Source organism: Lithobates pipiens, unplaced genomic scaffold, assembly GCF_037356315.1.
Source record: "Lithobates pipiens isolate NorthernLeopardFrog02 unplaced genomic scaffold, aLitPip1_a1.2 Scaffold_18, whole genome shotgun sequence".
Classification (NCBI taxonomy): domain Eukaryota; kingdom Metazoa; phylum Chordata; class Amphibia; order Anura; family Ranidae; genus Lithobates; species Lithobates pipiens.
The window spans coordinates 63,672,194-63,699,728 of NW_027507758.1; the positions used below are offsets into that span (position 1 = coordinate 63,672,194).

The window sequence follows — 27,535 nt, forward strand, 5'->3', positions numbered from 1 at the left end:
GTTGTTGAATGGTTGGGGTTGGGATTGGATGGTTGGGGTTGGATGGTTGGGATTGGATGGTTGGTGTTGGATGGTGGGCTTGGGGTTGGATGGTTGGGATTGGATGGTTGGGGTTGGATGGTGGGTTTGGGGTTGGATGGTTGGGATTGGATGGTTGGGGTTGGATGCAGTGGGTGTGATGACATTTAATTGGTTTGACCCTTACGACTGATCAGAGTTTTCTTCTCAAAGAGGTTTCTAGCCATTGTCTTATTTATGGCTGGCATTTACACTCACCTACCACTTTGTTAGGTACACCTTGCTAGTACCAGATTGGACCCTCCTTTTGCCTTCAGAACTGATTTAATTCTTCATGACAGAGATACAACAAGTTGTTGGAAACATTCCTCAGAGATTTTGATCCATAGTGACATGATCGCATCATGCAGTTGCTGCAGATTTGTTGTCTGAACCTCCATAATGCAAATCTTCCATTCCTCCACATCCCAAAGGTCCTCTATTGGATGAGATCTGGTGAGTGTGGAGGCCATTGGAGTCCAGTGACCCCATTATCATGTTCAAGAAACCAGTGAAGAGATGATGTGAGATTTCGTGAATCCTCCTGGAAGGAGCCATCAGAAGATGGGGACACTGTGGTCATAAATAGATGGACATGGTCAGCAACAATACTCAGGTAGGCTGTGGCATATAAACAATGCTCGAATGGTACTAAGGGGCCCAACGTGTGCCAAGAAAATATCCCCCACACCATCAGACCACCACCACCAGCCTGAACTGTTGATACAAGGCAGGATGGATCCATGATTTCATGTTGTTTACGCCAAACTCTGACCCGACTATCTGAATGTCACAGCTGAAATCAAGACTCATCAGACCAGGCAACGTTTTTCCAATCTTCTATTGTCCAATTTTGGTGAGCCTGTGCAAATTGTATCCTCTGTTTCCTGTTCTTAGCTGACAGGAGTGGCAAACTGGTATGGTCTGCTGCTGCTGTAGCCCATCGGCTTCAAGGTTCGATGTGTTGTGTGTTTTATAGATGGTATTCTGCATACCTTGGATGTAACAAGTGGTTGAGTTACTGTTGCCTTTCTATCTTTCTCGAACCAGTCTGCCCATTCTCCTCTGACATCAACAAGGCATTTTTGTCCAAACAACTGCCGCTCACTGGATATTTTCTCCTTTTCAGACCATTCTCTGTAAACTCGAGAGATGGTTGTGCGTGAAAATCCCAGTAGATCAACAGTTTTTGAAATACCCAGACCAGCCCGTCTGGCACCAACAAGCATGCCACGTTGAAAGTCACTTAAATCCCCTTTCTTCATTCTGATCGGTTTGAACTTCAGCAAGTCATCTTTACCACATCTAGATGCCTAAATGCATTGAGTTGCTTCCATGTGATTGGCTGATTAGCAATTTGTGTTACCCAGCAATTGAACAGGTGTACCTAATAAAGTGACCAGTGAGTGTTTATATAGCAATGACAATGTACACAGCCCTATATACACTGTGTGTTCACATCAGACCCTACTCTACCTCGTCTTCAGAAATTATTATTAATTGTTTTCTGGTGTGTGTGTGTGTGTGTGTGTGTGTGTGTGTGTGTGTGTGTGTGTGTGTGTGTGTGTGTGTGTGTGTTTTTTTATTAATAAAACTATAGGGAAAACTTTTTTTATTTTATTTGGATGAGTAAGGGAGGGATATAACTCCTGTCAGGTTTTTTCATCTTATGTATCCCATTGCGGAGATTTCCCTTCACTTCCTGTCCCATAGCCAACCAGGAAGTGAGAGGAAATCCCTGCAAATAAAGGAAATTACTTGTGGACCCCATGGTCACCAGAACTAGTGTCCCCAGTGAAAGATTTCCCCTCTATTACTTTTCTAGGGACAACCCAAAATTTGGTATTTTCTTTTACTTTCACTTTCAATGATCACGGTAAACAGGTAACATAGAGAGAGTAAATCTCCTTAAAGTGGTATTGCCACCAAAAAATAAAAAATTGTTTAAAATTCTTAAAAAAAAAAAAAAAATTGGAATTTTTTTTTTTTTACTCGCCTCTAAATACCAGTTGCTAGGGAGTCCCTCGTAGTCTGCCTTCTTCCTTGCCCGGGCTGGTGACATCACTTCCCCTCGTGCCGCACAGTCACCTGGGACCTGTCACGTGTCCCAGGTGATTGTGTGGCGTATCACGGCACCGCTCGCGCATGCACAATGGGTGCCCGGCTTTGAAGCCACAGCCGGGTGCCCACAGTACGAATGACGGCGCCGCGAGCGGAGCGGGGAAGGAGGGGGGGCTTCGTTCCCCCGCATTGCTGGACCCTGGGACAGGTGAGTGTCCGATTATTAAAAGTCAGCAGCTGCAGTATTTGTAGCTGCTGACTTTAAATTTTTTTTTTTTTAGGGGGTACCCCTCTTTAATGGGGGCATAGACAGCAATAAAAACTGACAGGTGTTCTAATCCATCTCTACTTTTATCCAATAAGAAAAAAAACTTTTGCCTAATGCCTGTACACACGATTGGAATTTCGGCCAGCAAAAGACCGATGAGAGCTTTTCATTGGAAAATGCGACAGTGTGTATGCTCCATCAGAATTTAGCTGGCCGAATTCCCGCCAGCAAAAATTTGAGCGCATGTTCTCAATTTTTCAGACGGAAAAACTTTCTATCGGAAATTCCGATCGTGTGTATACAATTCCGACACGCAAAAACTCACGCATGTTCAGATTCAACTACGAGATGGAAGCTATTGGCTACTGATTATTGAACTTCCTTTTTCTAGTCCCGTCGTACATGTTGTACATCACCGCGGTCTTGACGGTCGGAATTTGGTGTGACCGTGTGTATGCAAGACAGCTTGAGCGAAATCCCATCGGAATTCCGTCGGGAAAACCATCAGAGCTTTTTCTGACCAAAATTCGGATCGTGTGTATGCGGCATAAGACCCCTTTCACACTGAATACGCTGGCCATTAGCGCTAAAGCACTGCTTGTTTTCAGTGGCTAGCGGGTTCTTTTAACCCCTACTGCTTAGTGGACCTTTCATAACGTCCCGCAAGCACACCCCCCGTGTGAAAAGTCACACTGGAATGCATGGAGGTGGTTTTATGCGCTTAGCAGAGGCGACATTCAGCGCTAAAGCACCTGAAAACCGCCACAGTGTGAAAGGGGTCTCAGTGCCCCATACACACGATCAGAAAATCGTACGGAAAATACCGCTTTCGAAGCGATAATCGGATCGTTAGTACAGAGCTTTCAAGAGCCGATTAGGACAGTTCATCCGATATTATTCTATCGGACATGCACGGAAATTTTTTTCGTACAATGCCAGATCGTACGATTTTCGTTTAATCAGTACAGCTATCATTCGAAAATGCAATACAAATGCATTACAACACATGACATCACTTCCGAATTTTTTTTCTGTCGTGCGGGAATTTTCGTGACTAGTAAACTCATCAGATTAGATCTGAGATTAGCATGCAATAAAAAACGGACGCTCATTCGTCCAATAATCTCATCGTGTGTATGGGGCATTATTAGTCCCAGTTCATACTTGTGCGATACGAGAACCCTGTGAATGCACTGCGAGTTCCCGCGTCGCACCCGACTTGCACTGCAGTTCACACTGTATGCGAACTGCTGAGTGTCCATACAATGTTAATGACACCCCCCATTTCAACTCGCATATCGCACTGCATACTAGAGCTGCACGATTCTGGCTAAAATGAGAATCACGATTATTTTGCTTTGAAGATAGATCACGATTCTCACGGTGTAACATCATCTTTCACATTGTTTTTTAAATTTTTTTTTATTCATTGAAATTTTTTGTTTTTTTCCGAAAAAATTGCATTTGAAAGACCGCTGGGCAAATACAGTGTGACATAAAATATTGCAGCAATTGACATTTTTTTTTTTTTTCAATTTCTTTATTTATTTTTTCCTTTCCATTTTTTTTTTTTTTCCTCATATAAGCAAGAATAGAATTTTACATAAGCAATCTAAGAGTCACATCGAATTTCCATATTCGTACATAATAAACAGAAAGAGCATAACAATTCATTCTATTCCCTTAGCCTCTTACTCCCTTTATAGAATAGTATATAGGTCCAAAGAGAGAGCAGGCTAGGTTAATGGTAATATATAGGGACAACATCATAGAAACTTCTCTCTCAGTCCCACATACCCTATATCTGGTCCTGGGTTGTTACTGTTCCCAGTCAGGCCAGAGTTGTGTTGTTATCCTCTTATTTCTCGTCTTCCCCCCCCTTTTATTTTCACCCCTATTCTTCTCCCCCCCCCCCCCCCCCCCCCGAAGAAGAAAAAAAAAAATTTTTTTTAAAGAAAATAATTTTACTTCCTCCCTTTCCTCTCTCCCCCCTCTCCCCCCCCCCCCCTCCAGACCAAAGAGAGGGGGAGGGGGGGAGAGGGGGAGTTCTCATCTCCTTCCCCTGTATCTCCCCCTCCTCCCCCCTAAATCGCATCAATCTGTCTCCTTCCCTCCCCCGAGGAGATATAGAGGTTCCATGGTGTCCATATTTCCAAGTAAGTTTTCCTTCTTTTCCTGGCTGTCCATATTAGGTCTTCCATCCTGTTCACCTCCTCAACTTTCTTCAACCACATGCTCACACTGGGGGGTTGTGTTTGTTTCCACCTAAGTGTTATACATGATTGACATTTTATTCCCTAGGGTCTCTGCTAAAATATATATAATGTTTGGGGGTTCCAAGTAATTTTCTATATTTATAATATTGATTTTAACTTAAACAAGTGTCAGAAAAAAGATTTAGACTTTAAGTTGTTAAGCTTCCTGCATTTATAGGTTGTTTAAAAACTTGGTAGACTGCCTGGATTTTTTTTGCCGCAAGCCATCGTAGCTATACGTCAGCTCGCGGGATCTGAATAGCACAGCTGGGGTGCAAATGCTGGTGGCCGACGGTCGCGATGACTGACAGCCATGAGCAATCGCAGGCACGAGAGGCAGAACAGGGAAGTGTGTGTGTGTGTGTGAACACACAAATCCCTGTTCTGTGAGGCATGAGAGATCGTGAGTTCTCATTGGCTAGGAACCGCGATCCATCACTTCCTCTAGTCAGTTTCCTCCCCCTTCAGTTAGAAACACACACTAGGGAACACGATTACAATTGTAACAATCACAATTACAATTGTGAACATGCAAATCCCTGTTCTGTGAGGCATGAGAGATTGCGAGTTCCTGTTGGCTAGGAACCATGATCCATCACTTCCTCTAGTCAGTCCCCTCCCCCTTCAGTTAGAAACACACACTAAGGCATCTTTCACACGGGGCGGATCAGTAATGATCCGCCCCGTGATGATCCGCTCGCTCAGCGGGGATTGCTCCGTTGTCCCCGCTGAGCCGGCTGCGGACAGGGCGGTCTCCGCACACTGTGCAGGGACCGCCCTGTCAGCTCTCCGCTCTCCTCTATGGGGATCGGATGAGCACGGACCGTCTGTCCGTGTTCATCTGATCCGCTCTGCAGACGGATAGAAAAATAGGATTTTCCTCCGTCTGCAGAATCGGACTGTTGCGGAGGCGGAGGAAATCGGGTGTCTGCGGATGTTCATCCGCAGACACCCGCTATCCCATAGGGATGAATGTATGCCCGTATTTCATCCGCAAACGGATGGATGAAATACGGACATATCATCCGCATGTGTGAAAGGGGCCTAAGGAACGCAATTAACCCCTTGATCGCCCCCTAGTGTTAACCCCTTCCCTGCCAGTGACATTTTTACAGTAATCAGTGCATTTTTATAGCACAAATCGCTGTATGGTCTCAAAAATGTGTCAAATGTCCGATGTGTCTGCCATAATGTCGCAGTCCCGATAAAAATTGCAGCTCGCCATTACTAGTAAAAAATAATAATAAAAATGCTATAAATCTATCCCCTATTTTGTGGATACTATAACTAACTTACATTTTTTTTTTTACTAAAAATGTGTAGAAGAATACATATCTTCCTAAACTGAGAAAAAAATTGCTTTTTAAAAAAATAAAAAAAATGGGGATATTTATTATAGCAAAAAGTACAAAATATTGCGTTTTTTTTTTTTTTAATTGCTGCTATTCTTTTGTTTATAGCGCAAAAAATAAAAACCGCAGAAGTGATCAAATACCACCTAAAGAAAGCTCTATTTATGGGAAAAAAAGTTCATCAATTTTGTTTGGACGCAATGTCGCACGACCGTGCAATTGTCAGTTAAAGTGACACAGTGCCGAATCGCAAAAAATGGCCCAGTCTTTCAGCAGCCAAATCTTCCGGGGCTGAAGTGGTTAAACAACCTATGTACATTATGCCCACTTTTGCATTACTTTCGGTACAGTCTTTGTATATTGGGTGAGTGTTTATTTAATTCTCTGTGACCAGGCTGTCCTCCTCTAGTATGGCATACACACAGACCGGGCTGTATAAGCAGTATGTGAGTACAGGAAAGCAGTGAGTGATCGGCATTGTGCTGGAAGATGACTTCATATCCTGGCCACAATACAGCATATGACGAATCCGGAGCACTTCCATGGGAAGACTTCTTTCCAATGTGTAGAAGACTTGGCTGGTTCCTCCGCTGATGTGATCGTTTTTTATCCCGAGACTCATCTGTGTTCTATATAACAGCCGCCTGCCTGTAATTTATGGTCAGGAGATCTAATGCACTTCACATGTGTAAGCATTTCTGCTGCCACGGATTGCATCATCTACTTCTTCCAGAAAAAAAGTTCTTCTGTATCCTGATGACTTCCAACTATTGTTTATCGGAAAATCCCCAACTGTGCTGAGCTAGACACGTGTCCACACAACTAATACAGAAGACTGTGCAAAGTTATACAGTGTATGGCTAGGCAAGAAAAAAAAAAAGTGTACAGTAGGTGCACATCCCCTGTGCTTTATCTTTTAAAAAATATTGAAAGTATAGAAAAAATGCTTGACACCCAGTGAGCTCCTGATTTGTCTGTTTTGAGTCTCTCCACTATGAGAATACTCAGCAGGGAAGATTCGGCTGAAACAAGGTGGGGGTCGAGATATGAGGAGGGGTTGCAGATGCAGAGTTGTAAGGGCCTCGCGTGCCAGATTCGGACCAGGGGCCTTGTGTTTGACACATGTGACAAGGATGATTCAGTTTTTTTCATTCAACCGGTGGGTTGGGCGAAAAAAAAAAACTGACCCAATTCCCCCATCCACACACTGGCCCCGCATCTGCCACGTGAAGGCCCTTGCAACTCTCCTGCATCTGCGACCCCTTCTCTCATCTTGATCCCCACCTTGTTTCAGCAGTTGGCAGGAGAGGAGGACAGAACTCCTCCTTCAGATCTCGCGCCTCTCAGTGCAGCCACAGCATCCTTCCATCTCCACCTTCCCTGGTCTCAGCCTTTAGCAGACATCTGCAGCTGAACCCAGCCCTCCTCTGGTCTTCCTCCTGACCCTGCACTTTCTGCTTCCCAGGTCTATCCCCAGCTCTTCCTGGTAGTAGCACACGGTAAAGGGAAATGCACTATGATGTAAGGGAGGGTGGGGGACTCCTAACTTCTGATGGTGCAGGGGACTCTTCACATCTGATGTAAGGGGGGTTGGGGTGCTCTGGACAGTCTTATGCCCTGTACACACAAGTGATTTTGGATGGTTTTTCCGATGGAATTCCGCTTAAGCTTGACTTGCATACACATGGTCACACAAAAGTTCTCTGAACTTTTCGACTGTCAAGAATGCGGTGATGCACAACACTACGACGAGCCGAGAAAATGAAGTTAAATGCTTCCGAGCATGCGTAGGAATTTTGCGTGTCGGAATTGGTACAGACGATCGGAATTTCCAATCTGAACTTTTTCCAACCGAAAAATAGAGAACCTGCTCTCAATCTTTTGCTTGCTGGAATACTGCTAGCAAAAGTCCAATGGAGCATACGCACGGTTGGAATTTCTGAACAAAAGCTCACATCCGACTTTTGCTGTCAGAATTTCTGATCGTGTGTATGGGGCTTAACCGATACAACTGGCCCTTTGAAGGCAACCATAATTCTGATGCTGCTCGTGATTAAATTGGATTTGACACCTCCTAATCTATGGCCTGCCTAAGTTAACTGACGTTGCCTATTTTAGCCTAGGCTTTAATGACCCCGATCATGAAAGGGTTAAAGAGCATATGTATTCATCCATTCCATTACCTTAACCTGCCACAAATGTTGGCAACTGAGGTCAAAATGAACAAGAGTAGGTCAGCATTCACAAAAACTTCTTGTCAGTTGGTTCAGAGAGATGAGCAGCTGAGGTTTTGTATAAATCTCTGCTTTTCTTGGGGTCCTCGGGCTGGTTATGTAATGTGGCAGCTGGGCTCACTGGCCAGAAGGGCGACTCGGGTGGTGGAAGGGACAGGGCCAAACTCTACTTTTACTAAGTCAACATTTGGTTATATAGTGCGGAGTTCTGCTTTAACATTTGTAAAAGACGTTTGAAAACATAATGCCAAAGCCAAAATTAGCTTGCATATCTTAGCATGGAGAGCAGAATTAACACCGTTCTGAAGTGATAATTAATTTCCAGCTAATACCATAACACCTATGAGGAAGCCTCTGCGGAGCTGTAACTTTTTTCGCACCTAAAGGTTTGACTTCAACTTTATTTTTTAATGACAAAAAAAAAAAAAATCAGATGTTGCATAGTGCTGAATATGCTTGGCTAGAAACCCGTTATCTTTTACTACATAAATGGAACATTGAAATTTAACTTTTTCCATGACATCATTTGGCTGTTTGGGATGGCTTTTTTTTCCATTGAACCCATAGTTCATGTTGTGTGTCAGGTGACCTTACGTTATCTTGCTGTGTTAGCATTTTTTTTCCACCCACTTCCTGTCTATGTGTATAGTTCTCTCATTTTACTTGTACACTGCAGGACAGCAAACACGGTTGTAAGTATTTAAATGGATTATCACTTGGATAAATGCATTTTTGCCACTGCAGGTGGAACAGACACTCCACAACATCAATACACTATTAGGAAACATGCTGCAATCCTCAAGAAGACCAACAGATCTAACATTGCCAGAGATCTGAAAAAGGCGGAACCCCAATACCCTGAAATAGATTGGATGCATTTGATGTCCTATACCAGTGGTCTCCAAACTGTAGCCCATGGGTCAGATGAGGCCCTTTGCTTGCCTTTTTTCCCTTGAGGCACCATTCCATCCACTGACGCCAACGATGGGGCACTATTCCTCCTACTGACACCAATTTTGGGACACTATTACTCCCACTGATGTCAACAATGGGGCTCCATTTTACCGAAAGACACCAATGACGGGCTTTCTTTTTCCCAGTGACACCAATGGTGGGGCGCTTTTTGTCCCACTGACACAAATGATGGGACACCACTACTCCCACTGATGCCGTCAATGAGGCATCATTTCATCGAAAGACACCAGTGACAGGGCTCTCTTCCTCCCACTGATACCAATGATGGGGCACCATTCCTCCCAAAGACACCAATGAAGGGTAACCATTCTATCCACTGACACCAATGATGGGGCCCCATTCCTACCACTGACACGGATGATGGTTCACCATTCCTTCCCTAAATACCAACAATAGAGCAGCATTTCTCCCGCTGATGCCAACAATGGGGCACTATTCCCACTAAAACAAATGAGGAGGCACTGTTTATTCCCACTGGCCACAGTCTGGCCCTCCTAAAGGTAGTAAACTGGCCCTCCATTTAGAAAGTTTGGAGACTCCTGTCCTATACCTACAAAGTGGTCATTGTTCTCCAACCAACTAGAGTTTCAAATTTTTTTTTATTCACACACTTCACTCTTCATCTGACCCCAAAACCATAATGTAGAGCAGTGGTCTCGAAACTGGCCCAGTAGAGGATGTGGCCCTCTACTTGCATTTATGCATTTTTAAGTTTAGAGACCCCTGATGTAGAGGCAAAGGAATATGTATTTCTAAAAAACATGGCTGGGAACAATGTAACTGATAAGACTGCACAGAATAGGAGCACAGGACGTTATCAGATGACAAGATTTCTTGCTGGATATTACAAAACTCTTTTTGTGGCATATTTACCAGACCAAAAGTGAGTAAATAAGAAAAAGTAATTGTTGGGGTTTACATAAACTTTAATGGGTAACATTAAATACCCTCTTAAAGTGAAAAAAAATAGCATTAATATTCTTAAAACCTTCTTTAACCAGTCTATCTCAGCCAGGGTTCCGTTGAATTTTAGGGTTTTTACAGAGGTTGCTAGGGGTTATTTGAACAATGAGCAGTTTCTGCTTCTCATATATAATTTACCACTGTCTGTGAAGGCTCTCATTTATCCAGGTTATAGTACAGTATGTCTAGTAGGATTTTATTTACATTCAGCTGGGCTTGTTCTGTAATGATGAAGACGTTTCGTAGCTCATGCAAATCACTTCTTTAGTTTTGAGTGTTTTCACAAACGTTCACACCTTCAGCCATGTAAATTGATGGATTAACACCTATGAAGCCTTTCTGACACCATGGATGGGATAATGAACCTGGTGGTTCCACAGTTTTCACATCCCCGAGCCTGTTCTTGGACAGTAGGAGATTGGATCAAGGAACTGGCGCTACCCGTGTGGGTATAAATGTTGGGGTATCTTCCTGACACTCATTAGAACTGAAAACGTTTCTTGAACAAGCTATGAGCCATCTTCAGCATTACAGAACAAGTCCAGCTGAATGTGACCAACTAGTACAGGGGTGCCCAATCAGTGGCCCGCGGAGCCCTCTGATGTGGCCCTCGACCTCCTGCTCTAAGATGGCAGGTTGGCAAGCCCAGATCATGGGTTGCTGACCAGCCATCCAAGAGCAGCAATTTTGTGAATGAAGCCACTGGTAATGAAAGCAAGTGGCTGTAGAGCAGAGCCACATAAGCCAATGCTTCCTGTATGGTGCCCGCTCCTGTCACAGGCAGAGTGATACCACATGCACTCCGCCTGGGACATCAACAGCCAGCGATACCAGAATGGAAGACGGTTATTAAAGGTAAGTTTACTTCTAAATTCACAGTATATATGGATATATCTGTTTTGTAGTGGTTACTGGGCTGCTTTCAAACTGATCCACAGGTGCAGTGTAGTTGCAGGTTACATGCATTGAGCCATAGACTTCTGTTATTACCTGCGGGTTTGTTGCACCTTCAGAAAGTGCACCACACCTGCAGGATATAATAGAAGTTTATGGCAAAGTGCAGCTAAACGGCAGAAAATACACAGGTTCACTGCGCTGTACCCGCGCTTTGGGCAAATCGCCGCAGCACCATTGTGAAAGCAGCCTTAGGCCCCTTTCACCTGATTAATCCGACCCAATCGGACTTACTATTCACCTCTATGGAGCAGCAGATGTAAACAGACTTGTGTCTGTTTACACCCGCCTACCTAAAACAAATAGAAAGGGATCTGCCCCTTCCGTCTGGGCTAATCGGATTGGATCATAGAGTAGAGTGGGCTGTGTCAATGCTCATTGTGGCCCGCGACCAGTTACCAATTCACTTAAGTGGCCCTCGCTCTTCAAAAGGTTGGGCACCCCTGAACTAGTAATAGATATAATCAATCATTGACACCAAGGATCTTTTCTCTAAACCCCAAGTCACACTGGTGCAACTTGTTATGCAGTCTGATAGTTTCAAATCACATAAAAAGTCGGTTTGACTCCAACTCCATCAGAGTTGCACCGATTTTGCAAGTAGTTCTTGCACTACTTTTTGCAAGTTCAGGTATGACTTGCATAGACATCTGTGCATAAAGTTGCACAGATGTCTTTCAAGTAACTGATGTACTACTACTTTGAAACTGTACTGGTGGTGGTGGTTCACACCTTCACTTCAAAGTCACCTGAAGTGCAAAAAAGATTTGAAGCTTCCTTTTGTAGCTCAGTTTGGGGAGATTGGTGCTTTTTTATTTTTTATATATTTTTTAAGCATTTTTTTCCCTATAAAAAAGCATTGACCAAGTTTGTCCTGAATGTACCATGTAATATGTTACGAACTGACTGGCCCCCGCTCTGACAGCTAGCAGAGGGATCTTCTACCCCCCCCCCCCCCTCGCTAGGCTAACTGTCACTATTTAAAAAGAAAAACAAAAAAAAACGCTCATCCCAACCCTTAACCCTAACAAAAAAAAAATTCATGAATAAACTCCTAACCCTAACAAAATCATTCATTTATCTTTTTTTTATTATTATTATTTTGTTTGGGTTAGGAGTTTATTCATGAATTATTATTATTATTATTATTTTTTTGTTAGGGTTGGGTGTTAGGGCTAGGGTTAGAGTCAAGGTTGAGGTTAAATAATTAATTTTATCTTTTTTTATTTATTTTTTATTATTTAACCTCAATCCTGACTCTAACCCTAGCCCTAACACCCAACCCTAACCGCCTAACCCTAACAAAAAAAAAATAATAATAAGTAATATAAAAAAGTGGATGAAAAAGCTTAAAAACATAGCAACAAGTGATGACTGGTGATATTTTTCTCTACTGGCGAATAAAAAAAAATAGCGGAGCTTCAAAAAAACGCTTTAAAAACGCTGTACAAAAACACGCATAAAAACATGCTAAAAAATGCAAAGCTCAGGTGTGAACACGACCATATTTTCCAAAATATAAAAAATTCTCATCAAGCAGAAAAGTAACCCCTCCTAATGGTTTCAGCAGCTGTGGAGACTAGTCCCAGTTCACACTATAGCCTGAACATACTCAAACAATTTGGACATTTCTTTGCGTGTTTGATGGCGATTATAGTAGAAGAACATAATCACTAATTTTTGGCCTCCTAGATTTTTAAATGGACTTTTTTTTTTTTAAGAGATCCAGTTCTAGTCCAAGGAGCCAGTAATGTGTGATTCTGCCCCAAAGAAGCTCATGTACTTTTTTGGCTTGACATGGGACACAACGCTCAGGTGTGAATAGACCATTCAAAATGAAAGAATTCTACATCTTATGCCGCGTACACATGACCGGGCTTTCCATCAGAATAACTCTGACAGCCTTTCCAATGGAGTTCCGACGGAGTTCCGCTGAAACAGACTTGCCTACACACAATCACACCAAAGTCCGTTCGTTTAGAACGCGATGACGTACGATTGGACTAGAAAAGAACGTTCAATAGCTGCCCTTGCATAATTTTTGGTCCGTCAAAATAGCATACAGACGAACGGTTTTCCTGATAGATCATGTTTTAAATCTTTCAGACGGAATCAATTCCTATTTCTAGATCCGTCAGAATTTTTTTTTTTTTTTAAAAAGTCAGTGGAAGCCAAACACACGATCAGAATATCCGACCGATTTAAATGATTCCTTCTGACCTTTTTTGCCACAAAGTCCGGTCGTATGCACATGGCATTAGGCATTTTTCTGCTTTTTGACTCTCGCAACAAAGTTCTCAGGTGTGAATGGAGGCCTAAGCCCTTGTACACACGGTCGGAGATTCCGACGGAATGTGTCCTATCGGACCGTTTTGTCGGATAATCCTACTGTGTGTGGTCTCCATCAGACTGTTTCCGTCGGAGTATCCGACGGACCAAGTTTTCCAACTTGTGTAGCCTACTCCGACGGACAAAGTGCCACGCATGCTCAGATCAAATTCCAAGACCAAAGCTATTGGCTACTAGCCTGAACGTAGTCCCATCGTAACGAAATAACGTCATCACGTTATGTACAATCGGATTTTCCAACAACTTTGTCCGACCGTGTGTATGCAACAGTTTCGGACAAAATCAGTCGGACAAAATCCAACGGATTTGGTTGTCAGAATGTCCGACCGTGTGTACAAGGGCTAAGAACTCACCAGAGATCTCATCCATAGGATCCCTGGGAGATGAAAGAAATTTTCTGGTGGCTTCACCCTCCAGCTTCTATTAAAAAGGAATATACAAGTTGTAGGTGGACCGACCCTTTAACATGCCCCATTCCTCATGTATTATCACAATGTTCACCAGCAAAAACAAGACAAGCCCATTTGGTCAGACATCTGTTGTTGTGGCGTGTTGAGGAAATTATCTATTAAACTCTTTCTAACTAGGAAATCCTGCAAAGATTGGAAGATAACAGTCATTATACAAGGAAATGTCATTTCCATGTGGAAACACATGGGTCTTGTTAGCTAAAAATAAATGTGTGCACGTGTTCCCCTGTTCTGTAAAGTGTCTTCATACTTTTTATTTTTTCGTTCCAGCCCACAGTACCATCCGTGCCAAACTACAAGGCTTCGATGACCATCCCAGACTGGCTGCAAGCAGTACAGAAATACATGAAGACATTGCAGTATCCTTTATGTTATACAATGTGACTGAGCGGTGGAAGAACGTTCCAATACTTCCAGTGTTTCATATCAGACTGCGTTCTACTAAATGGAAGGGTCGGGAAGGTGGGCACTTTGGTGTTAGGAAGGGAGGTGCCCTGTCTGGGGTCTGTTGTTGGCAGCTGAGACCGCTATGAACAGCCAGAAAATATTTTTGTATAGTTTTTGTGGTTTTAAAGAGGAACTGCAGTTAAAAAAAAATAATAATAATTAAAAGTCGTCAACTACAAATACGCTACTGTCTGCAGGTTAACGATACTGTCACTTTTAAGTGAAGATCTGGTTTAAACACTACTAATGTAATTTAGTTGTATATTTCCTAAAGTGTTGTCTGTCTCCACCCCGCCCCCTTGCTATTATTGAAAAAAAAATTGTCACTGCCAGCCCCTCTATTAGAGACTAGCATACCACGCTATGTAAGTCCTTTGTAAAAACAAGTGTTATAAATACCTCTTTAGAGCTGTCTTTCAGCCGGTTACATGACTCGCGGCCGCTTTACAGCTCCGATACATTGATTCTGCAGGAGGGACTGAGATCTCCCTCTGAGGTCAGCTGGGGAGATCACGTGACCTTCTGCAGAGGCAATGTATCGGAGCTGTAAAACGGTCGAGAGTCATGTGACCAGCCTGAAGACAGCTCTAAAGAGGTATTTATAATGTTTTTACAAAGGACTTCCATAGTTTGGTATGCCAGCCTTTAATAGAGGGTCTGGCAGTGACAATTTTAGTTTTTTCTTTGTTTTTTTTTCAATAATAGTGAGGGGGCGGGGTGGAGACAGACACAGAGAGGGAGCTGACAGACAGGAAGGAGGGGGAGAGAGGAGAGCTGAGAGCAGAGCCTCATATGATGGAGGGGCGCACTCTGACCACGGTGGTCAGGGCTGAGTATCGCATACTAGCACATTATGTAAAACTTACCTGAAAACGAAACCTTCCAGCAGCGTGCTGTCACAGCTGAAGGCACCTCCATCTTCACCCGGTCTTCCTTCCAGGTTCGCGGACTCTGGCTGTGTGAGTGGATGTTCCTTCAGAGTGCATGCAGTGGTGATGTCACCAGCTGCATGTACAGTAAGTATTTCCTAAATAGTGCAAGTTTAGAATATATTTACTGTACCTATAGGTAAGCCTTATTATAGGCTTACTTCTAGGTATAAATCGTGCACGGGCATTTATTCCCACTTTAAATCTGGCCAGAGATGGAACAACCTGTGGTTGCAGAAAAGAAAATCGCTTGATTGCCCCATCAATGCAGAGAGTGTTGATGAAATCCTTCCCATAGAGCCATTGTGTGCTGCCAGCGGGGGGCAGGGGGACCAATCCCTGCCAAGAGAAAATCGTGATTACTGCTAGTGGTTATAATAGCTGCTAGCAATAATCGCATGTAAAATCTGACAGGCTGGTTGTACCCTAGTTGATTGATCGATCAATTTGGGTACTTTCAGCATGCCCATACATGGTTCGACTCTTGTCCAGTCCGTGCTGAATGGCCAGCTTTACACTAATGCCACATACACACGATCGGAATTTTGGTAGGAAAAAGCTCTGATGGTTTTCCCGATGGAATTCTGACGGGATTTCGCTCAAGCTGTCTTGCATACACATGGTCACACCAAATTTCGACCGTCAAGAATGCGGTGATGTACAACGCATACAGCGGGAATAGAAAAAGGAACTTCAATACCTAGTAGCCTATAACTTCCGTCTCGTAGTTGAATCTGAGCATGCGTGAGTTTTTCGAAATTGCATACACACGATCGGAATTTCACATGCTCTCAAATTTTTCCTGGCGGGAATTTCGGCCTGCTAAATTTCCAATGGATCATACACACGGTCGCATTTTCCGATGAAAAGCTCTCATTGGTCTTTTACTGGCTGAAATTCCGATCGTGTGTACACGGCATTACAGAGAAAGCTGTTTCACCCTGTTGGGTATTTTGCACAACAGAGGAATCATAATAGTGCATGGATAGAATAGGAGTTTAGATGAGTATATTTAAACCATGTGCTCTTTTAATTGTATTAGCTCTTTTCTGAGACATGCATAGACTAGGTATCAGTTGTTTGCTGTCTTGTTTAGTTAGCTAGAATTTCATGGACTGTTGTAGCACATGTCATACATGTGTGCAGAGCCGGATGTCACAGTCATAAGACTGGAGGTTTTCATACACAAGGCTTTGTGTGTTTGATTCGAAGGGTTGGGGTGGGGGTGGTGGGATCCACTTAAGGCAATATGTGTTAACTTTGTATGTCTTCTAGTGATTTATAGTAACAGCTGTAGATGAGCTGGAATGACATCATTGTTCTTACTGTAAAGGCAGGATGAAGCATGAAACCTAAAGTGATAATCAGGTCAATGACAGCCAGTGAGGTAGAAGCGGGGGGCAGGGTTGAGCCACCCGATTTGTGTCTTATGGACGCAGAGAGCCGGCTCGGGAGCGAGCACGCATGAGTGCCCCCATAGCAAACGGCTTGCTATGGGGGCACTCGGCAAGAGGGAGGGGCACAGAGCGCTGGCGGGAAACCCAAGAAGTAGGGGATCAGGATTCTCTGTGCAAAACCACTGCACAGAACAGGTACGTATAACATGTTTGTTTTTATTTAGTTTTCTTAAATAAAAATGTTTCCTTTTACAATCACTTATTTTCTGCACTGATAAGCCTCTAAATCCTCGATACGATTATAATTTTATATTTGGTGCTTCTTTAAATAAGACCCAGCGACTGGCAGTCCTGCGATATATTAAAGTGTGTGATGTCTGCCAGCTGATTCTTTTTATCTGTATCTTAGTTTCTTATAGAGACGGGTGCGCTCCTCTCCCTGTTCCACTTGGCAGTTTGTGGTCTGTATGACCTCATTAATCACCCGGGTCATCTCTGCTCCAGTGCCAGAACCGTGCCCGAGAAGGCTTTCTATCACAATGTGCCGTGTAATTGGGTTTGGCGGGGAGAGTTCAGAAGTGAGCTATTCGGGCAGAAACGCCAACTCGCAGGAGGCGGCTCGCAGCTGTTTCATGTACGCCATCGCCTTTCTGGAGACCAGAATGTTTCCTTAGAACTGCCCAGAAATGTGTTCAGGGAGCGCACAAGAAAGAACACAATCTTTGTTTTTTGTATTTATTTCTTTTATTTCATCCATTCTCATCTTTCTCTCATTCTTCACTAGTATTATTTTTCTCTTCTACATCTATCTGTCTGTCTGTCTGTCCTATCTATTATCTGTCTGATCTGTCTATCTGTCTATCTGTTATCTGACTGTCATATCTATCTAATGTCTTATCTGTCTGTCTATCTATCTATGTATCTATATATCTATTATCTGTCTTATCTATCTGTCTAATATTGAGAATATATAATATATTGAGAAAATATTGAGTGTCAGAAAAAGATTTAGACTTTAAGTGGTTAATCTTGGCAGACTGCCTGGATTTTTTACTTTACACAGAAGTTTCCCTTTGATCTAAGAAATAAAAGTTACAATGTTTCATTTTAAAAAACTTGGCAGACTGCCCAGATGTTTCTTTTGTCAATTCTGCAATAGAGATTGTCAGGTGGGTTGAATCGAGATCGCAATTATTTTTAACTATTAATTGTGCAGCTCTAATATATATATATATATATATATATATATATATATATATATATATATATATATATATATATATATATATATATAATCATTTAAAAGCTCTAATGAGAAAGCCCCTCTGATTCCTCCTGTATTGATTTGTATTGTAACTGTACTGTCTGCCTTCATGTTGTAAAGCACTGCGCAAACTGTTGGCGCTATATAAATCCTGTATAATAATAATATTTTTTATCTATCACTTGCAAGTCTTTTTTAGTGCTGTCCATGTAATTGGGCCATGGTCATTAGTGATGGACGAACGTTTCGCCCGGCGGTCGTTTCGCGGCGAATTTCCGACATTCGCGGTCCGCACGTTCGAACGCCTTTTTCCGTCGTTCGCCGCGGCGGACTTACGTGTTTAATGTATACAAGAACTTTAACCTTTGGTGACACGTTTATCATGTGATACAGGACAGCCAATTGAGACATGACAGCACATGGACACTTGGACATTCCCCCTAACCTATAAATACACCCGATCCGGTGGCCATTTTACATTCTTTCTTCTGTTACGATAGGGACAGGTTCCTGTGTGGAGTAGGGAGAGATAAACCACTAGCTATTTGGTACACAAAAGTTCTTTTCAGGACTGGTATAGGTGTTAGGTGTTGATAGGTTTGCTGTGCTGCTGATTCTTGCAGCAGCCTGAGTGTCTTTTGTTAGTTTAGAGAAAGGGAAAGGACGGTGTATGCTACAGGGACAGCCAGATTAGTCTTTCATCATCATCATCATCATCATCATCATTAGCTGTTACTATCAAGGTCCACAAAAGAGCTGTTCCAGTAACCACTAATCGTTCTCTTTTTTTGCCAATTTGTATAGGGACAGGAAGGAAGCAGTGTTGTCAGGCAGTGAGGGTAATTTTAAAGACTTGCTGTTATTATTAGTTCCACAAAGGTTCTTTTCAGGACTGGTATCAGTGGTACAGTAATAGGCTTGTACATGTATAATATTCTTTCTTCCAAATATAGAAAGGATATTATACTTGACTGCTGCCCTTCTGCTGCAGTCTGCTAAACATTCACAACTCACTTGTTCCACAAAAGTTCTTATAAGGACTGGTAACTTGGTATAGGGTGCTACGGTACATAGGCTTGAGTGCGGTACAGTCTGCTGTTCTGTAAGGACCGCTATCGGTCCACAATAGATAGGGTTGACGTGCACCACTGCTGACCGCTGCCCTATACTGCAGCAGTCCTTCAGCGGTATAGGGACTGACGTACAGTCTGCTAATCACTAACACACAACCTGCTTGTTCCACAAAAGTTCTTATAAGGACTGGTAACTTGGTATAGGGTGCTACGGTACATAGGCTTGAGTGCGGTACAGTCTGCTGTTCTGTAAGGACCGCTATCGGTCCACAATAGATAGGGTTGACGTGCACCACTGCTGACCGCTGCCCTATACTGCAGCAGTCCTTCAGCGGTATAGGGACTGACGTACAGTCTGCTAAACACTAATACACAACCTGCTTGGTCCACAAAAGTTCTTATAAGGACTGGTAACTTGGTATAGGGTGCTACGGTACATAGGCTTGAGTGCGGTACAGTCTGCTGTTCTGTAAGGACCGCTATCGGTCCACAATAGATAGGGTTGACGTGCACCACTGCTGACCGCTGCCCTATACTGCAGCAGTCCTTCAGCGGTATAGGGACTGACGTACAGTCTGCTAAACACTAATACACAACCTGCTTGGTCCACAAAAGTTCTTATAAGGACTGGTAACTTGGTATAGGGTGCTACGGTACATAGGCTTGAGTGCGGTACAGTCTGCTGTTCTGTAAGGACCGCTATCGGTCCACAATAGATAGGGTTGACGTGCACCACTGCTGACCGCTGCCCTATACTGCAGCAGTCCTTCAGCGGTATAGGGACTGACGTACAGTCTGCTAAACACTAATACACAACCTGCTTGGTCCACAAAAGTTCTTATAAGGACTGGTAACTTGGTATAGGGTGCTACGGTACATAGGCTTGAGTGCGGTACAGTCTGCTGTTCTGTAAGGACCGCTATCGGTCCACAATAGATAGGGTTGACGTGCACCACTGCTGACCGCTGCCCTATACTGCAGCAGTCCTTCAGCGGTATAGGGACTGACGTACAGTCTGCTAAACACTAATACACAACCTGCTTGGTCCACAAAAGTTCTTATAAGGACTGGTAACTTGGTATAGGGTGCTACGGTACATAGGCTTGAGTGCGGTACAGTCTGCTGTTCTGTAAGGACCGCTATAGGTCCACAATAGATAGGGTTGACGTGCACCACTGCTGACCGCTGCCCTATACTGCAGCAGTCCTTCAGCGGTATAGGGACTGACGTACAGTCTGCTAAACACTAATACACAACCTGCTTGGTCCACAAAAGTTCTTATAAGGACTGGTAACTTGGTATAGGGTGCTACGGTACATAGGCTTGAGTGCGGTACAGTCTGCTGTTCTGTAAGGACCGCTATCGGTCCACAATAGATAGGGTTGACGTGCACCACTGCTGACCGCTGCCCTATACTGCAGCAGTCCTTCAGCGGTATAGGGACTGACGTACAGTCTGCTAAACACTAATACACAACCTGCTTGGTCCACAAAAGTTCTTATAAGGACTGGTAACTTGGTATAGGGTGCTACGGTACATAGGCTTGAGTGCGGTACAGTCTGCTGTTCTGTAAGGACCGCTATCGGTCCACAATAGATAGGGTTGACGTGCACCACTGCTGACCGCTGCCCTATACTGCAGCAGTCCTTCAGCGGTATAGGGACTGACGTACAGTCTGCTAATCACTAACACACAACCTGCTTGTTCCACAAAAGTTCTTATAAGGACTGGTAACTTGGTATAGGGTGCTACGGTACATAGGCTTGAGTGCGGTACAGTCTGCTGTTCTGTAAGGACCGCTATCGGTCCACAATAGATAGGGTTGACGTGCACCACTGCTGACCGCTGCCCTATACTGCAGCAGTCCTTCAGCGGTATAGGGACTGACGTACAGTCTGCTAAACACTAATACACAACCTGCTTGGTCCACAAAAGTTCTTATAAGGACTGGTAACTTGGTATAGGGTGCTACGGTACATAGGCTTGAGTGCGGTACAGTCTGCTGTTCTGTAAGGACCGCTATCGGTCCACAATAGATAGGGTTGACGTGCACCACTGCTGACCGCTGCCCTATACTGCAGCAGTCCTTCAGCGGTATAGGGACTGACGTACAGTCTGCTAAACACTAATACACAACCTGCTTGGTCCACAAAAGTTCTTATAAGGACTGGTAACTTGGTATAGGGTGCTACGGTACATAGGCTTGAGTGCGGTACAGTCTGCTGTTCTGTAAGGACCGCTATCGGTCCACAATAGATAGGGTTGACGTGCACCACTGCTGACCGCTGCCCTATACTGCAGCAGTCCTTCAGCGGTATAGGGACTGACGTACAGTCTGCTAAACACTAATACACAACCTGCTTGGTCCACAAAAGTTCTTATAAGGACTGGTAACTTGGTATAGGGTGCTACGGTACATAGGCTTGAGTGCGGTACAGTCTGCTGTTCTGTAAGGACCGCTATCGGTCCACAATAGATAGGGTTGACGTGCACCACTGCTGACCGCTGCCCTATACTGCAGCAGTCCTTCAGCGGTATAGGGACTGACGTACAGTCTGCTAAACACTAATACACAACCTGCTTGGTCCACAAAAGTTCTTATAAGGACTGGTAACTTGGTATAGGGTGCTACGGTACATAGGCTTGAGTGCGGTACAGTCTGCTGTTCTGTAAGGACCGCTATCGGTCCACAATAGATAGGGTTGACGTGCACCACTGCTGACCGCTGCCCTATACTGCAGCAGTCCTTCAGCGGTATAGGGACTGACGTACAGTCTGCTAAACACTAATACACAACCTGCTTGGTCCACAAAAGTTCTTATAAGGACTGGTAACTTGGTATAGGGTGCTACGGTACATAGGCTTGAGTGCGGTACAGTCTGCTGTTCTGTAAGGACCGCTATAGGTCCACAATAGATAGGGTTGACGTGCACCACTGCTGACCGCTGCCCTATACTGCAGCAGTCCTTCAGCGGTATAGGGACTGACGTACAGTCTGCTAAACACTAATACACAACCTGCTTGGTCCACAAAAGTTCTTATAAGGACTGGTAACTTGGTATAGGGTGCTACGGTACATAGGCTTGAGTGCGGTACAGTCTGCTGTTCTGTAAGGACCGCTATCGGTCCACAATAGATAGGGTTGACGTGCACCACTGCTGACCGCTGCCCTATACTGCAGCAGTCCTTCAGCGGTATAGGGACTGACGTACAGTCTGCTAAACACTAATACACAACCTGCTTGGTCCACAAAAGTTCTTATAAGGACTGGTAACTTGGTATAGGGTGCTACGGTACATAGGCTTGAGTGCGGTACAGTCTGCTGTTCTGTAAGGACCGCTATCGGTCCACAATAGATAGGGTTGACGTGCACCACTGCTGACCGCTGCCCTATACTGCAGCAGTCCTTCAGCGGTATAGGGACTGACGTACAGTCTGCTAAACACTAATACACAACCTGCTTGGTCCACAAAAGTTCTTATAAGGACTGGTAACTTGGTATAGGGTGCTACGGTACATAGGCTTGAGTGCGGTACAGTCTGCTGTTCTGTAAGGACCGCTATCGGTCCACAATAGATAGGGTTGACGTGCACCACTGCTGACCGCTGCCCTATACTGCAGCAGTCCTTCAGCGGTATAGGGACTGACGTACAGTCTGCTAAACACTAATACACAACCTGCTTGGTCCACAAAAGTTCTTATAAGGACTGGTAACTTGGTATAGGGTGCTACGGTACATAGGCTTGAGTGCGGTACAGTCTGCTGTTCTGTAAGGACCGCTATCGGTCCACAATAGATAGGGTTGACGTGCACCACTGCTGACCGCTGCCCTATACTGCAGCAGTCCTTCAGCGGTATAGGGACTGACGTACAGTCTGCTAAACACTAATACACAACCTGCTTGGTCCACAAAAGTTCTTATAAGGACTGGTAACTTGGTATAGGGTGCTACGGTACATAGGCTTGAGTGCGGTACAGTCTGCTGTTCTGTAAGGACCGCTATAGGTCCACAATAGATAGGGTTGACGTGCACCACTGCTGACCGCTGCCCTATACTGCAGCAGTCCTTCAGCGGTATAGGGACTGACGTACAGTCTGCTCACTTCCTTGACCCAAAAAAGCACACCGTACTATATGCCCCTACCCTCCTCTTTGAAGAGGTTGAGCGGTGTCATATTTCTACTGGGGCTGCTTATGATATCCCTGTGCTGTGCTGACTTCCTCCTGGGGGTTCTTATTATGAAGGGATCACACTATCCCTGTGCTGTGCTGACTTCCTCCTGGGGGTTCTTATTATGAGGGGATCACACCATCCCTGTGCTGTGCTGACTTCCTCCTGGGGCTGCTTACGGTGCTGCTGTCAGCGCTGTATGTCACGGTGCTGCTGTCAGCGCTGTATGTCACGGTGCTGCTGTCAGCGCTGTATGTCACGGTGCTGCTGTCAGCGCTGTATGTCACGGTGCTGCTGTCAGCGCTGTATGTCACGGTGCTGCTGTCAGCGCTGTATGTCACGGTGCTGCTGTCAGCGCTGTATGTCACGGTGCTGCTGTCAGCGCTGTATGTCACGGTGCTGCTGTCAGCGCTGTATGTCACGGTGCTGCTGTCAGTGCTCTGTATTACGGTGCTGCTGTCAGATGCCTCTATCACGGTGCATGTGTCATTCCGGTATGTCACGCTGCTGGTGATCATCTCCTGCACCCTCTTCTTTGCCTACCCTGGTCCCTGACCTTCCCTCTCCTCCATTGCCTTCATTAGCTCCATAGTCCTGAATTGTTAGAACAATTTCCCAAATAAAATAAAAATGCTTGTAGTTATCGATCCCAAATTCACCTCATACATGTATTATGTCATTGTCCAGATGGTGGGACTACGTTTTACCCCCTAATAATTACCACGTGGCCGCAAATTCGACATGAAGGTTTGCAAAGTTCGCCTCCCATTGAAGTCAATGGGGCCCGCGGCGAACGTTCGGTTTCGCGAACGTTTGGGTCCGTTCGCATTTCGCTTTCGCGAAACGTCCCGTCGGAAGTTCGTCCATCACTAATGGTCATGGCCTGGGTGTATGGTAGAATGTGCATATAAGGCAATGCCTTAGGAAGAGGTAGCCTTGGGACACTATTAGGGGTAAGGGGATTTATAAATGGAGTAAGCGGTGAGCCCAGGAACATTATTAGTAAGGGATATATTGGTCTATGATGGACTAGTCGGTGACATGTTATATATTGTGCAGCTATTTTCATCTGTGATTCCTCTCCCCCATATGCGGTGTGGAGTTTCCTCTTTTTTCTTTTCTATGGAAGTAAAGTTCTGGATGTGAGCAAGGAGTCTCGGGAAGTTTGTGTACTTCTGGGTATTCAGAATTCTATGTCGCCCCTTGTCTTCAGCCCTCTTGGATTGTAGGTCTGTCTGTACTATCTTCATTCACTTTCCAGACAATAGGCCCAATTCAGAAAGTTTAAACACAAGGATGATGATCTTAATTTCAGCCATGTGACTTTTCAAATCTCATTGGACTCATCTGATAATACGTTTTTTGAAAATAAGAATCCTTATCTTTTGTGTGTGCACACTTTGTGAATAAAGCATTGTATGTGCGAAGTCTCTGTACAAGCTCAGGATCTGTCTTTAGGAATTTGCATTATTTAGGGCTCATGCACACAGGACGTTTTTACAGCTGCTGTTAGGGGCGTTTGATTTTTTTTTTTAACTGCCTCTAAAAGCCCCTCCATGTTAGACTATGTGTCCATGCACACATAAACTGTCAGAGGCGTTTGGAGGCATAAGCGTTTAGAGGCAGTAGAAAAAAACGACAGCATGTGCTTCCAGGAGCAGTAAAAATGAGCTGTCAAAAAGTTTTTAGGCGTTTTTTACAATATAAAGAGTGTTTTTAATGAAAACCGCCCAGAATACGCTAATGCCAAAAAACGCAGGAAAACGTGAAATATTTCTAATGTAAAAACACAGTTAAATGTGAAAAAAACTGGCATTTGCGCTTGCGTTTTTAAAACATCCTGTGTGTATGAGCCCTTACTGATAGGAGGTCCATTTATAGACCAATCAGTATTTTTTGCTGAAAAAAATGACTTTGAACCCCCAAACATTATATATTTTTTTAAAGCAGAGGCCCTAGAGAATAAATTAGTGGGTTTTGCAATTTTTTTTATGTCAGACATTATTTGTGCAGCAATTAAAAAAAAAACCTTTTTTAAATTTTAATGCAAAAAAGCACAATACATAACCCAATTTTTTTGTAAAATATAAAGATGATGTTACACCGAGTAAATAGATGCCAAACATGTGTTTAAAATTGCGCACGCCTGTGCAAGGGCAACAAACGACCTACATTTTACTATCCATAGACGACATTTTAAAAGCCTTTACATGGCACCACTTTGGATTTACGGAGGAGGTTTACTGCTAGAATTCCTGCACGTGATCTGACGATCGCGGTGATACATGACATGTGGGATGGTCTCTGTTAGCGTGTGTGCGGGACTGATGCGTGTGTACCCTTTGTGCATGAGCACAGGGCAACAGGGGACTTTACATTTTCCTTTAATTATTTTTTTTTTTACACGGTTGCTTTATTTTATTTTTATCTCTTTTAGTGCTGTCCCAAGGAATGTAAATGTCCTTGTGACAGCAATAGGCATGTGACAGGTACGGTTTATGGAGAGATCTGGGGTCTATAAGAGCTGGACGCTCGGGTCTCCTGGTGGGACGGGAGAGCCGGGGGGACTTCGAAGTTCAGCAAACGGGTATGTTTCTGGTTGGCAAGTGGTTAATAGTATTACTTTTTTGGATAGAGTAGGAGATATAACCCCTGTAAAGATTTTGACACCTGTGTCCCATTGGGGAGATTTCTATTCACTTCCTGTCCAATAGCCTACAAAGTGAGAGGAAATCCCTCTAAAGTGAGGGAAATCTGTTGTCACCAGAACTAGTGTCCCCATTGGAAGATTTCCCCTCTGTTCTTGTTCAGGTGACAACCCAAAATGTAGGATTTTCTATCACTTTGACAGTGACAATGGTAAACAGGACAAGTAGAATGGGGACAGCGATAAAAACTGACAGATGTCCCAATAATCCCTTTCCAAAACAAAAAAAATGGCTTTAGTTATACTTTAAGGGCTGGCAGATGCCTGTTTTTTCAGTTTTTTTTGTATTTTTTTTTTTTTTATTCCCCAGATTGATTCATTGACCTATTCGTTTTTTTTCGACTTTCATTGACTTTTGTGTTTTGTTTTTTTCAATTGTTTATGGGGATTTTGATTGAGTGCTTCTTATGCCTCGTACACACGATCAGACTATCCGGCAGACTTAGTACGGTGGACTTAGTCCAGCGGACAACCCGCCGGACTTTGCAGCGGCGACTTTTCCGAGCGGACCTGCCCACACACGACTGGACCGGACAAGCCACCGGATTGTGGCGGGAGTCCGCCGGACTTGTGAGCTGAACGGACTTGCCCACACATGGAGAAAAGTCTGTTCATTTTGAACGTGGCTCCAGGTAGACGGAACTAGAGCAGGATGTCAATGTCGCCGAAATTGACACCTCGCTGGCCCCGTCACCTGGTATGGACTTAAAGGATAAGCCCTACGCCGAAAAAACGGCGTGAAGGTCCCCCTCAAAGTCCATATTAGACCCTTATCCGAGCACGTAGCCCGGCCGGTCAGGAAAGGGGGTGGGGACGAGCGAGCGCACCAGGCCGCGTGCCCTCAACATGGGGGGGTGCTTTGCGGAAGAGGGGGGCCACAGGGCAAAGCACCTTGTCCCCATGTTGATGACAAGGGCCTCTTCCCGACAACCCGGGCCGGTGGTTGTCGGGGTTTGCGGCGGGGGGCTTATCGGAATCCGGGAGCCCCCTTTAATAAGGGGCCCCCAGATACCGGCCCCCCACCCTATGTGAATGACTATGGGGTACGATGCACCCCTATCCATTCACCTGGTGAAAAAAGTGTAAATAAAAAGCACAACACAAGTTTTAAAAATAATTTATTAGACAGCTCCGGTGGTCTTCCTTCTTGGGGGGGTCTTCTCGCCGAACTCCTCCTCTATCTTCTGCTCTTTTGCTAGCTCTTTTACTAGCGGAGGAGCTCGGTTTTCTTCTTCGTCGCCGCCGCTGCCCAGGGTTCTTCTTCCGACTTCGGGGTCTTGTCCCGCTCTTCGGGGGTCTTGTCCCCCTCTTCGGTTCTTCTGCCGGGCCTTCGCTATCTTCCTATAGCTCTTTTACTAGCGTTGGCCTGGTCTTCTGTCGCTGTCGCCTTCTTCTCTTCTTCTGCTTCTTCTGCTTCTTCTCTTTTTGTCTTCTCTTCTTCCTTGCAATGTTGACACGACACTCTCTCTGGCCGCAATGGCAGTGACGCGTTGTGCCATTGCGGCCAGAGAGAGCGTTGTGTCAACATCGCAAGGAAGAAGAGAAGAAGAAGAGAAGAAGGCGGTAGCGACAGCAACCGAAAACTGGGCCAACGCTAGTAAGCAGAAGA

The 27,535-nt window shown here is 44.4% G+C and overlaps 1 protein-coding gene across 1 annotated transcript in view; it reads left to right on the top strand.

The window, feature by feature from the left end:
• The window catches only part of VASH2 (vasohibin 2), a 152,989-nt gene that overhangs the window by 49,722 nt on the left and 75,732 nt on the right, over positions 1-27,535 (top strand). The window contains exon 3 of the mRNA XM_077485754.1: positions 14,209-14,297. Coding sequence (XP_077341880.1) covers positions 14,209-14,297 — 89 coding nt within the window. The remainder of the gene's footprint in view (positions 1-14,208; positions 14,298-27,535) is intronic.